The sequence below is a fragment of the Cydia fagiglandana genome, chromosome 19 (genome assembly GCF_963556715.1).
Source record: "Cydia fagiglandana chromosome 19, ilCydFagi1.1, whole genome shotgun sequence".
NCBI classification, from domain to species: Eukaryota; Metazoa; Arthropoda; class Insecta; order Lepidoptera; family Tortricidae; genus Cydia; species Cydia fagiglandana.
Genome location: NC_085950.1, coordinates 13,961,063 through 13,975,408, shown reverse-complemented (window position 1 = coordinate 13,975,408; position 14,346 = coordinate 13,961,063). Strand labels below are relative to the sequence as shown.

Below are 14,346 nucleotides of genomic sequence, written 5' to 3'. Positions count from 1 at the left end.
TTCAATTAAAAGATATGTCAAGATCGCTTACCTTCTTGCAAGTTCTTTCTAATGCTAAAAAGAATTGGGTAGGTTTTTTTTATTTCATAGTTCACTGGTAAGAGTGGTAATGGTAAGTGATGATGAGCCCAGTTATAGTTTTTTCATCGCAATTTCTCATACACGGTGGTATTTCTCAAAAGTTTATTGGGTGAAATCGCAAAACAATAACCCAAAATTTGCAGCATGTTACTTTGCTACTCATCATGTGGAAAAAATATAACTTTCTCATCAGTTTGAACAATAAAGAGAGCGTTTTACCAGCTGGTGTGGTAAAAAATGTTGAAATCGGTTCATATGATAAAGAATTATCCGTGTAAAACCTACATACGTTCTATTTCTGTTTTCTTTTGTATTGTCTTCTTTTATTGAGGTGTGCAATAAAGAGTATTTGTATTGTATTGTATACGTTAGGTCGAGTAGGTAAATTAGCCGATAGATTTTTATATCCGCCGCGCCAGGAGTGTTGTTCTGTATCCAGGTGAGCAGCGCGGTGACTCGGGTGTCGCTTAGGGTGGTATTTCATCTGTCCAATGTCATTGCCACTGCCGCTAAGCCGCCTGCTGTGTCCAAGTCTAAGCAGCGGCCGAAGAAAGGGGTGCAGAGCCTTCGTGAACCTGTTCACAAGGATCGGTCACAGCTGACTCTAAAAGAGTCGGGATGCGACAGAGATGGCTTCAAAAAGGTGGAGGAGAAAGAAGTCAGCCCGTCCGAATCAGTGCGGTACCGCACCGACTGGACCCAACCATTTGCTGCGTCCTGCAACACCGACGACGCTGCTGTATGTGTCCCGATTACACTACCTTACGAAGGTCGAGGAGATCGTGAAGTATTATGTACGAGCCAAGTCCGGATTCATCCTGAGGGTCGTGAAGTTGGAATCTCGACACAATGTGAATTTTAATTCTTTTGTGCTGAGCGTTCCGACTGAACATACTAGCGACCTGCACCAAGGAGGAGTTTTGGCCGAAGGGTGTCAAGTTCCGGCGGTTCCGCGGCCGGCTCCCTGACACTGCGGGGTTGCGAACTGCGTCGCAACCATAATTGTGTTTTTAGTTTTAAGATATATTTTGTAATAATATGTATGCTAGTTTTAAGGTATTTATCTATGGGCCAATAGTTGCCTGAAAATAAATGTTTTCATTCATTCATTCATTGCGTCTCACTCTCTCATTAAGCAAAATGTGAGACAAAATACACATTGGACTATTGGACAAAGAAATTGCACAGGTGGAATATACCACCCTTAGTTAGGTACTAAATGATGAATGTGTATGACAGGTATATTAAACACAGTATGCATGACACCAGTTTATTTATTGCAATACGTGGCGTCGGGCGTGTTGGTGGTTATCCAGGGGAGCAGGGCAGTGACCCTGGTGTTGATGCCGGGCTGGCCCTGCTGCGCGCACAGGCGGCCGTAGCTGCTGATGCCGCCCAGGAACAGCAGGCTCGTGGACGGGTCCGTATACAGCGCCGGGCCGCCGGAGTCATCCTGTATACGATACGTATGTCATATTTGAAGGACCATTTTTTTTGTTTTTTTTTTAAATGTATTTGTACATAAATAAGTTTTTGGCAATACAAGCTTTTATTTAGTGTGTGTCTGTCGGCCTGTAATCAAATCTTGCAAGCTAAATTTGATCCACTTCCGTGTTTCCGATTGAGCTGAAATTTTGCATGCATGTATAAATCGGATGACAATGCAATATTATGGTACCATCGAGCTGATCTGATGACGGAGACAGGAGGTGGCCATAGGAACTTTGTGATGAAGCAACGCAACCTAATTGTGTTAGTGGTTTTTAGAATTGTCTTCATGAGTAGGTATTAGTTGTCTGTCGTAAAGCGATAAAAGCTTGTACCAAAAATTAAATTTTTGCCAAAAACTTATTACATCTATCGATAAGGATATTACGTCTATTAAAGATTGTTTTCTTTTAATTGGTACCCATTAACTCTGAAACTAGGCGAATTCCAGATATCTAATAGGACATTTTAGTCTTTAACCCTTTAACCGTCAGAGTCTGATATATAAGACATTACATATCCAGCTCATTTCGCCACAGTCTGATAAATAAGACAAAGACCTGATTTGGTTTTTACAGCACATTTATAACTCCCTTAACTATGCCAATCTTACTCTGCGTGGTACAATTACCGGCCGGTGGCGACACGAGCACGCTCGATCAAAAATTGCTGGCGGTTAAAAGGTTAAATTTGATCAGAATGAACACCAGTTATTATAATATCAAAGATGACAATTTAAGGATGTATGTTTGTGATACCCACCTACGGGCTACGAGTATACCAATGTCTGTAGATATATATGTACCATCACGTTCGGCGTGTATTGCGCCATTTAGGGTTCTAGCTAAATTGGTAGGTCACTTACGCTATAGAATTTCCAATTTGGCAAGAACCCAAAATGGCATAACAATCTCGTGTGGTGACCGTACATACCTGGCAGGTGTCTTTCCCGGCGGAGTAGTGGCAGACCTGGCGCGCCGTGAGCGAGGGCACGGCGCGCTGGCACGCGGCCTGGCTCAGCACGTCCACGTCCACCTTCTGCAGCGTGTTAGACACGGGCCCGCCGATGAATAGGGAGCCCCAGCCTGCAAATTATTCATGCAATCTACGTACTGTCACATAATAAATAATAGTACTATCGTACAGAAAGGAAACTTCCTACAAAACCGAAGTTTGACAGCGGTTCAGGGTCGAATCTAGCTATCCCTTTCTAATATATGACACTATCCCTTTCGGCTATTTACGGTTGTCAAAATTCAAGTGATTATCTTATCTGAGGTCGTGCACGCAAAAAGAAGCCAAGTGGTGCCAACCCTAATAATTGCTCGGAGCAATGCTGAGCCGAGCGGAGCCGAGTTTGGCCGATCTCAGGAGTTTCGCACCCCTGGTACTGTGTAGACGCCCTACTATATTATATAGGTGGTGTGCTGACGTGCCCAAAATGCGCTCGAGTATTTAGCAAGAAGATAGGGTACGTGAGCCACCTAAGGGCGTACCAGAGAGTGGATCAGCTACACTCTAATAACACGAGTTAAAAAAAAACAACGGGTTGCATTCCGGGAGTGCCAACAGAAGTGAAAACTCAATGACTAGTCCAAAATGTCTGCAGCACTATGTATGATTAACCCATCCTCCTTTCTATTGAAAAACTTTAGTTCCGAAATTGCTGGCCAGTGAGCTTAAATTTGTAGCGTTAATTGTTTTATCTACACACATATCATAAACTGTCTATGATGCCTTCAAAATTCGTAAATAATGGCCCACATTACGATTGTTACTGTTGTTACTGTTGTTGTGATTGTTGTTGGTGAATTGTTGAACTGTTTTGTTACAGCAAATTTCTTATCTGTGAAAATGTGGTAATAGCTTCATTACTATATCTAAATCGATTTGGTAATTGCATTTCAAATTTCGAACATCTCTGAAAAAAAAGGCAATTTGATTTGACCCCTATTCTAACATCAGTTGAGATGACGTTTTATTCGAAAACAAATGACAATTGCATACAATATTGACAAATCTCGCATGTAAGTTGGTATCGGACGATATGGTAATCGACCCCGACTCTAGTTTGTCTCTGAATTAAAAAGAACCTACGGATGCGTGACGTGCTTGAAAAAAGTTTTCATTTGCCGCCATTTGACGTACAGTTTATCTTTTAATTAGTTTATAAGTAAAAAATAATTTGTTTTGTTGTTTTTAAAGGAACTATAACAAAAGTTTCATGTAAAACGTGCGATAAAGATATTTCGGAGACGCCATCTCATATTCGCGAGTTCCGCCAGAGAGCAAAGTCGGCTGTAATATGAAGTTAGTGAATATATCATAGAAAGTTTATAATATGTGTGTAGATAAAGCAGTGTATGTAACTGTACATAATTAGGCATTAAAACACTCGTGTGATACTATTATGAAACTCATTTCATTCGTTTCATAAACCCACACTCGTATTTTAATGCCTTTCATTGTGTAGCAGTCACATATATAAACTACTATAAAATTCGAATAGAAATTGTAAAGTTACCTTGCAGACCTCGCATCTAAATATATTTGGTCATGATATTTTGAGTTTTATTCACCAGTACTAGAGTTCACTTTTATTAGCGATTTCATCAAGATGAAATGAATTATATTGCAGTGATATAAAGTTAGAATGTAACTGTGAGATCCTCGTATTTCAGGCCGTACAAGATTAGAACATTGAGCTTTATTGCTTAATATAAAAGTCCAGTTTTTAAATAATTGACCTGATTATGATACGTTATGACTAAAGTTCTTTGGTGAATAACATTGTCCGTGACACATGACGTCAGCGTTACATTACGCGTTACGCTGAATCGAGTTTATCATTTTTTCCCCACCTCAAAAAGTGCTCAGCGCCGCTAAAGAAGTTTATTCACTTCAAAAATGCCTACTCCAGAGCATGCAGTCGCTGTGCCCGAAATCGGTCAGAAGAGCATCATCATCATCATCATCATAAAATGTAGTAGGTAATTATTACAACATTTGGTACAGATGCTCGGAAACCTTAAATAAAAGTTAAATAACTATTTTTAGACTTACATAATTACGTTACGCATAAAACGTTAGGCGCCATGCATTAGTAGTAGTAGTAAACTCTTTATTTGTACAAAAATACATATTAAAAATAACATACAATTAGCAAGAAGTACAAAGGCGAACTTATCCCTTTGAGGGATCTCTTCCAGTTAACCTTTGAGTAGATTACATACCATACCATACTTACCATACTTGTCCTATATTTTAACCTCTTGGGCCTCAATGTCCTACCTAATATTAGTACAAATGACCTCCAATGGAATTTAAATCATAATGAAATGGAATAGAGGGTCTTTTGTTTTGTTTCGTTCGATTTTAAAACAAAGTAAATTGGCAAGTTTCCAGGCCCCTGTTTCACCAACGTGACAGGTGCGACGAATTGTAAAATCACTGTTGCTGACGTCACAGGCATCCATGGGCTACGGTTACCGCTTACCATCGGGCGGGCCGTATTCCTGTTTGCCACCATCATTGTATTATTAAAAAAAACTTTATGATATCGGAAAAAAACAGATATTTCTCTTGCTAAGTTTATGACAGTGATTTTACAATTCGTCGCACCTGTCACCGATGTGAAATTGGGGCCAGGTCACGTCAGCTTCTTTTTTCGAACTGTCAGAACGATTTGCTAATATGGAATAACTCGAGTGTGGGTTTAAGAAACGAAAAAGTGAGTTTTAAAGGTATCATAGAGGGTTGATGAAGTTTAGCTAAAGAATACTTACCTAACAAGGTGAACCGACTGCCAGCAAAGTCTGTATTTACAAACTTGAACGGCAGGCAGACGGGGCCCACGCGGTCGCTGTACACGATGTCTTTGGCCAGCCGCAAGATGGCGATATCATAATCGTAGTTAGAACTAAAATCCGACAAGATTTTAAAATTTAATACATTTCTACATCATACAAACATCAACATTTATTCAGCAAATAGGCCACAAGGGCACTTTTACACGTCAACATGGAATTCACAATCCATTTAAAGATTCCAACTGATTAAGCGCTTAGAAAACACGTTTTGAAAACTTACGATGTGTATTGAGGGTGGACTGTTACGCGTTCTACGTTAAATCCTTGTGTAGCCGATGTGTCACCTAAAAAAATATAAATACCTAAATAGTTTTCTATGCAACCTATGGTCTGTACACATAAGATCCCGACGTAGGGTTCCCCCACATATGTCGACCCGGAATCGGCAAAATCCGACAGCAAAAAGCTTTATATCTGCGTAATAAGAGCGAAAAAGTCGTCATTCGGCTCGGCTCGCATCGGCCGACGCCTGCCGACGCATAGACGGCTTGTTCGCTCTTATTGCGCGGACATAAAGCTTATTCCTATCGGATTTTGCCGAATGCGCGTCGATATATCTGGAAGACCCATATTCATAAACTAATTGCGTCCACCAGGATTATTCTGTAAACTCACCACCAGTGGTCTTATCGTGCTCGCCGACCACGACGGCCAGTGAGCTAGCGGCCCTGCCCACCACGCAGTGGGCAGCGGTCACCACGTATCGCGGGGCTATGATGGTGGCTCCGCACCGAATTTCCTCCTGGTCCAAGTATATGACGCCGGCCATCATTGGGAACTCGTTTACGCCTGTCTCCTGGCCGCCGACGATGCGATTCTGGAAGGTATGTTATTTACTAAATAGTGCCTCAAGTTGGCATATGGTCAACAGAACGTATAAGCGTTAAATATGGTTATTTTCTGTTTCAGTTTGAGTTAAAAATAAATTCGTAGGTGCGGCTCTGTCGTAGGTAAAACTCTACTACTTTCTTACATTATTTGCATTTACAAATGCAAGATAACGAGTTACGAGAGCACTCTATACTTAGATAATTCTCCAGCTAAGGGCGTTTTGGTGTTTTAGCCCAAGTACAAAAGCAGAAGTTGCTAAACGGGCGAGGTGTTTAAAATTACCTTGACACGCTCTTATTCTCTTAATAATAAAGTCGCGTCAAGATCATTTTGGACACCTCGCCCGCGTAGCAACTTCTGCTGCTGACTGTACCAGACCGTGTATACACCTACCCTCTTCTTATAGCCGCAGCTACACGGTGTTGGAGTTGGCGTTGCTGCCTCCGCCCGCAGTTCGCAGTAGAATCTGCCTCCTTTGGTCGTGGCTGATGTGATTAATCCTGAAATATAATAATATGAGTTATTATGTTAAAACAAATTCTATAAATATACCTACACATCATAGAGAATAGACGAGGCAAAGTTAAAAGTCACTTGATAAGACACGAAACTTTCTTTAAAACTATATTAGAAGTCAAAATTGAAGCTAGAAACTTTCCGTTCACTCACCGACGCTGATCCGCTGGCCGGTGGACACGACGGAGGTGGAGCCTCGCCCGCAGTACACGTCGCCACCGGAGAGCTGCGGGTCTCCGCTCCGGGAGATCAGCAGCCGGTCCACGGAGCACCCCGAGCTCTGTTCAAAAAGCGTAACGAAGACATGATAGAGAAAATTGTACGTTCTATATGATACCTTCTCTCTTCTTCTCTTCTGATACCTTCTTACCATTTTAGTCTTTAAAGCCATGCTGGTGATGATCTGCCATTAAGCAAGCGCCAAGTGGAATCGTGTAGTACGACGTCTGATCCAACTAGACTGAATAGATTATGTTAGGTAACTCTAATTTTACCCAGCGATCAAATGACGAGATAAAGCGCGTCTGATGTATGTTAGTGCTAGTCTTCTCCGGGCACTACATCCCGCAGCGATAGCTTGACGGGCAGATGCACCAGCGGCGTTGTGGAATATCAAGGGTATATTGATATAACACGTCTGGAGCGTGGAACATACTCGTATCGCGGGAAGGCTGATCTCCGGGCATTGCAGCCGGCAGCGGTAGCTAGACGAGCCGATGAACCAAGTGACGTAGTACATTGTAGGAATACTAGGAATATCCAGGACTGTGTATATAACATTTCTGGAGCGTGGGACATACCGCTGGTAGGATGATCTCCGGAGACTGCAGCCGGTAGTGGTACCCGGATGAGCAGACGAACCAGCGACATTGTAGGAGTATTTAGGGCTGTATATATAACACGTCTGGAGCGTGGGACATACCGCGGGTAGAAGGATCTCCGGGCAGACCAGCCGGCAGCGGTAGCCCGAGGGGCTGATCCCGATCCAGCGACACTGCCGCGCGCCGGTGTAGTTTTGAGGGTACTCAAGGTTGTACACATAGTACGTTTGACCTGCTTGAAGCTAAAAACAAACTGACATTACAGGATATGGCGACAAGTAGTGAAAGCCAACGATACATAGAAGGCTGTTGTAACGTCAAGTTGCTAATTGTTATAAGTATTCGCTGATGTAATTGGTAGATTTCAAGTATAAAATCATAGGTATTTCTTGAAATAATAAATAAAATCTAATATATCATCTACCTATTTAAAAAGCTTATGAAAAAAACAACATTGTTGTGGGCATTTCTCAGGAGGGCCATTTTTAAGTGTCCGGGGCAGTAATTGATTGAATTTACTGTTCAATAAATCTGAATTAATTTAGGCATGATCTTCAGCTTATATTCTGTCTGAGACACTATCAAATTATTTATTTATTATTTATATACCTAATACAAGAAAAAAAAAATCAAATGCCAAAAATGATGTTCGGTGGGCGTGTCCCGCACCCAGATTTTATGAAACAAAAAATTATTACTCAAGATGGGGCATTAGATCGCAGTTATTATGGGTATTCACGCATAAGGTATTAGTTAGCATATCATATTCTTTATATCACAATAATGTGTTTGCTCAACACATTGGAAATTTACGACGTGGCCCGGGCTAGTGTCTGATATCGGTGTAATTTGCAAAACATGTCGGTACTCCTTCAAAGTTGTAGACCAGGAACTCAGTGCCTCAAACATAGTATGCTTTAGTTGTGCCTTAACCGTTAAATAAAGTAGAGGTACAGTCACATTCTAATAAAGTGATTTTTTAAACGTTTCTCCGTCCTTCGGTGGGTTTGGTCCTATGTTTTTTTGAGATCGGTGGTGCAATTTACTCCGAAAGTTTTAGTGCAATTATCGTTATGCAAGTGATTAAAAAATCCTCAAAAGTACGTAAATCCATCATTATTACATCTCCTCTGTATCATTCATGCTATTTCTATAATTGCTGAAAAGCGATTAATTTTGATATCTCTGGTGTTGATTTCCTTGGTTTCGGTGGATTTTTTGACCACCGATATCAAAAAAGTGATCACTGAATTCAAATCCTGCTTTGTAAACTAGTTTGTTGTACTAATTTATCATATCTAAAAAGTGAAAGATACTTTGAATAAACGTAAAATTATGTTTTTTTTTTATTATGAATGGGCTTACTCATGGCCACAGACTAGCCGAGGCGTAGACGTGGCCTACGCTCGGCGTGGCGGCTCGGTGGTTTGTAAGTAAATTAAGTCATAGTAGGTACACAAAATCACTAGTTCACTATGAGTAGTTTTTTAAACCAGACTTGTAGACCCAATGTTTCTTTATCTGTCTTGATATTCTTTTCAAACCAATTAAGTAAATTATGTAAATTGTCCTCTGTATCACCTGGGTGTAGGGACACCTCGATACCTTTATACATGTCAGCCATGTTAAATAAATGTAGTCAATTAGATCCCACTTCTTTTAAAATAACTTGTGTATGTAAGTACTATGCACCCAAGGGACAGGATATAATATATAGAACAAGGGATTAAAAATAAAGTGGCCTTCTAATATCGACATAGCTTCAAAGTCACTGAGCGTACCTACTGATCGATATTTCGAAAGTATGCGTGACACAAATTGAACATAGAAAATGTTTTAACAATCCTTCATGTGTTATGTCTTTGTCTAAATATAGGAGTTACAATTTAGCTCAAGTGTTAGAGGGTGCTGGAGATCATAATTAATTGGTATTTAGATTTTCAAGCATTACTCGACCACATCAAATATTATAGTTTTAAATTGACGGAGTTCACACTTTAAAAACTCTGCTACGGTACTTACGGTACCAATGTAATTTATGTAAGCTTTCGAGATCATTAGCCTTGGTACATCGCGCGCTTATCAACAAATAGGAATGAAAAATATGGTTAAAATTTAATATAATGGAGATATAAAACTGAAATGTGATTTTTGTGTAAGCAATATAGAATTCGGTAACGCAAATTGATTTCAGTGCCTGCACATGATTTCGGTGTTTTTAAAATCTCAAATATCTTGAAAACTATAAGGTTCTAATGGAGGCCTCCTCTACCAATATTTTTTATATTAAGGGTAGATTTTAGGAAATAAAGTCGCATATCATATAAATTAAAAAATTGGCACCGAAGTCAGGCACCGCAGGTCATCTCTGAGAATCGCCCTTGTATGAATCATTCGATAGGAAATCTGTTAAAATCCGCGATCGTAATGTACCTACACTATTTAGGCACGCATCCCTTATGTACGAGTACATATAGGTAGCTAAATATATGGAACATAGGTATGTTAGGTACGTATTATTTCTACTTACGTTTTGTGTAAAATCGCAGTTGGCATCCTGCCCCGCAGCGAGGTGCAGCAGGAGCAACAACACGACGACTTCATACACCGCCATCTCTGAACACAAGCCTGACTAATAAGTTTGTTAAAAAGTTAAAAAGCTTCGTATATTAAATATTATTATTGGAACTTAGTTTACATAGTCTAATTAAAGTAATTAACTACCTACTATTAAGAGGAATCTACAATCTCCTCATTCATGGTAAAAATCCGTCTTTCAAAGCGTGCCAAAATAAGACATGCTTATATACAAACATAATCTACAAAACATTAGGTACTTACTTCAGCAGTCAGGTACAGTCACCTGCAACAATATGTTACTCTTCGAAAGCCGCAAAAATACGTGACACGCTAATAGCTCTACAAATAAGATCGTGTCAGATATTTTTGCAGTCTTCGTTCTGTAACATATTTTTGCAGGTTAGGTACTGTACGAGTATAATAGGTACCTGGTGGCTAACAGTGTTATACAGGGTGATTCATGAGACGTGAGCAGGACTAAACCTGCACACTCAGTTACTGATAATTGATCGATCACCGTCGTATTTAGGTGAAACAACAACACTTTTCCTATTTTTTAAATTTTTGGTGAGGGCAAATTTAACTCTCTACAATCATGGTTACCCTACAAGACCTAATTAATAAACATAAAACCTCTTTAACCGTAATGACAGCATTTTGATTACGAAGAAAATAAACTGTCAAACTTGAGTGAGATAAGAGTTTTCAAAAGCAACCAGACCGTGATGACAGTGATGACACAGAATATCGGTAGTTTAGTATTCTCATTTTAGGGTGACCATGCATGTCGTAAATAAATTTATTAATTTTTTTTTTTCAACACGAGTAGAAAATTAACTTTAATCTCACTAATACTGATACGAAACAGTTGCTTATAATTTACAAAATGCGCAGTGTTAGTCCTGCTCACGTCTCCTGAATCACCCTGTATGTACTTATAAAATCTTATAATATTAAATTTTAAAAAGCACCATTCATACTAAATTGATGATTTAACAATGTTGTCCTCTAGTTGTACCTACACGAAATTTATTTTATACTCTCTCATACACGTAAAATATGTACAAGAAAGGACTGTTAAAAAATAAGTTCTTAGATAATTTTAGACAATTATATTCACTAATACCTACGTTCAAGTGCTCATGAAGGTTTTTATTTTGGTTGTTATTATACTCCTAGAATATATCTTCACACTTCCTCAGGCTATTTATTCCATAAATTAAATTAATCCATATCATAATGCCCATATAATATTTTGCAGAAATTTCCACAGACAAGAATAGGCACTTACTTACTTTCAATGATCCCACCACACAGCCACTACGATAGAGCTCTACTACATTTCAGCATTTTATTAATTAACTGACGGCAAATGAACTGTTTACTTAACTGAACCTATAAACTGAATACCACCTGTACAAACGTGGAACATGAAGCAAGATTAGCCACCTTCGATAGGACTACAAGTGTGTGTCAGGCTCTAGGAAATAGGTTCGAAGTTACGTTGGAAATAGTAATCGCTGAAATTGTTTTCGTATTGGTTAAAAACACGTAATACTTTTATTTTTATTACAGGTATCATATAATAACACAGTTTAACTATCGTAAAATCAACCATAATTTATAGTATATACGGTTGTTTTTAAAAGATTTAAATATGAAAAAATTCAATTGTTACCTTTGTTTACTGAATTGAAAACCTTCGCCTGGCTGAAGGTTTTTGACATTCATACGTTTCGTTAGTCTTATTCTGAAGAACCCGGATAGCTGTTTATCCCTAGCAAAAAAGCGTTCTTACATCAAATTACACTAAAGATATATCTCACTGCTCTATTTCATCTGCCTGTTTCTCTTAAAATCTTTTATTACTAAGTAATTGAAACTTACCTAAATTACTTTGTACTCTAATTGAAATTAACTGCGAATGTCCTTTTTAATCGGACAACAAATATCCCTTAACCACTTTAAGGTAAGATCACTCTACTTTTTTTAAAGTAGCATTAATTGTAAGCATAACGACGCGTCCACGACTGAAGGCGTCGTAGGACACGACTCTCCTAGAAACGATTAATTGTTTCAAACTAATTAACACATCAACTGATAACGAAGCAGAGCGGCACTAATCGCCTCTACCTTTGATAACACATTTTCCGTCCGACAAAACATCAGGAAAAGATAGCTAATCCATCCATATTGGTGTCTCTTTATAGTCGCTAATCTTAGGTTAGGGGCATTGCCATTACAACTACGTACCTACAATGTATAAGGGCGTACGCTAGCTGGCGCGGGTGCATGCACGCAGGTGCCGTGGTAAGTAAAATCAGACGCAAGCGTCCGCGCCAGTTAGCGTTGCTCATACTATTTTTCGTTAACCCGCACATCCGCTCCGTGCATCCGCGCTAGCTAGCGAACGCCCTAAAGATCTCATCTGACTGATAGTGATAACTGCAAATAATATATGTCACTACTATGGTTATAACTATCGTCAACACTATTATATACTTATAAATGATACTTACCTCATACTTTTAATTTCCTTAGGATCTCCACAGCTTGAGTATGCCTTTCATTTCATTAGTTTTTCATTAGGTATTAATGTTTTCCGGCCGATTGCTCATAGTTTAAAACTAGGAGCTTTCATATAGGTAACTGATCACTGACAGTACTAAATTTTAGGATTTGATTATACGCTTTATGCCATATCGTTCTTTTGTTACGAAAACTTTAGCACCAAATGTTCACTTGATTTAATAATATGACTACGCGAATATTTAGATATATTCGACGTCAAAGATACGTTTACACTTTTGCACCTTACTCCTTTGTAATAAGGCGAAACATGTAAACATATCTTTGACGTCGACTGTACTAAAATTTTAAACTGTAACTGAAAAAAGTCGAAACCTCCGTTTGAAAATGCGTCTCGTAACTAAATACCAACTATGACCTTTCTCAATAAGGAGCAGAGGCCGTGAATACGTTTTGCAAACTCGTAACTTGCCTTTCCCAAAACTAATTGAATACCCTGTGCGCCTGTCAAACGATTTAATTTCCAGCATCGTGTGAACATAAGAGCTTTCTAAAGTAAACTCTCTCGATGAATAATATCAGCGGCACATGCTGGTGCAAGGAAACAGTCGACGTCACAAATTAAAATAAATCAGCCTTTGAGATAATTGAACGCATATGCAGGTAGGTATGACGTCACAATGTCATGTGTCTTTTGCTGATCGCATTTGCCTTTTTGACGTAAAAATTTGGCCTGTATGTGGGTACATAGATTAGGGTACAAATAGGTAGACTCTGTGTAATGTATGGGGCCCAATAGATTCCAGGACTTTCTCTTTCCGAACAGACTCTGCTTCGTCCTCGTTTGTATTTTCCTCGTTTGTAGAATATGGGTAAAACAAATGCTTAAGGTCGCCTCCATAAACTCGCGAACTAAATTGACATGAGTTTGACAAATAAAATGATACCAGGAATAGCAAAGAAAAAATAGTCACGGGTATATGTCGATAAAATGATATCGATAAGTAAAATATTGCACTTACTACCCATGTCATAATTATAAAGGGGTCACAAACGATTTCGATTAATATGAATGTGACGAGAAAAGTGGTTAATTCGATTGTAAGATTGTGTCGTTACCAATCAAATTAGGAGGTGCGGATGAGAAACTGACAAATTTCAGTGTCATGTTAGTGTGCAACAACTTGCCGTTCTTTATTTCAAGAGCTCGGTTGTCGCCATAAATCTAAAATTCATCATCATCATCATCTCAGCCTATATACGTCCCACTGCTGGGCACAGGCCTCCTCTCGAGCGCGAGAGGGCTTGGGCTATAGTCCCCACGCTAGCCCAATGCGGATTGGGGACTTCACATACACCTTTGAATTTCTTCGCAGATGTATGCAGGTTTCCTCACGATGTTTTCCTTCACCGAAAAGCGACTGGTAAATATCAAATGATATTTCGTACATAAGTTCCGAAAAACTCATTGGTACGAGCCGGGGTTTGAACCCGCGACCTCCGGATTGTAAGTCGCACGCTCTTACCGCTAGGCCACCAGCGCTCTAAAATCTAAAATTGGTGATTTAATTTTATACATGTGGCCGGTAGATGAGATTGATCCATAATTATTTATACTTGGTCAAGCAGAT

General features: G+C 39.3%; 1 protein-coding gene across 1 annotated transcript; it reads right to left on the bottom strand.

Moving 5' to 3' along the window:
* Positions 1-1,335: 1,335 nt before the first annotated feature.
* On the bottom strand, positions 1,336-10,236 carry LOC134674240 (venom serine protease 34-like). The gene is made up of 9 exons (XM_063532303.1): positions 10,137-10,236; positions 7,708-7,848; positions 6,939-7,065; positions 6,663-6,769; positions 6,054-6,255; positions 5,659-5,722; positions 5,355-5,488; positions 2,503-2,654; positions 1,336-1,534 (listed from the first exon to the last, which is right to left on the bottom strand). The coding sequence occupies exons 1-9, from the start codon at positions 10,218-10,220 to the stop codon at positions 1,352-1,354; spliced, it is 1,194 nt and encodes a 397-aa protein (XP_063388373.1). The 5' UTR covers positions 10,221-10,236; the 3' UTR covers positions 1,336-1,351.
* Positions 10,237-14,346: the final 4,110 nt, after the last annotated feature.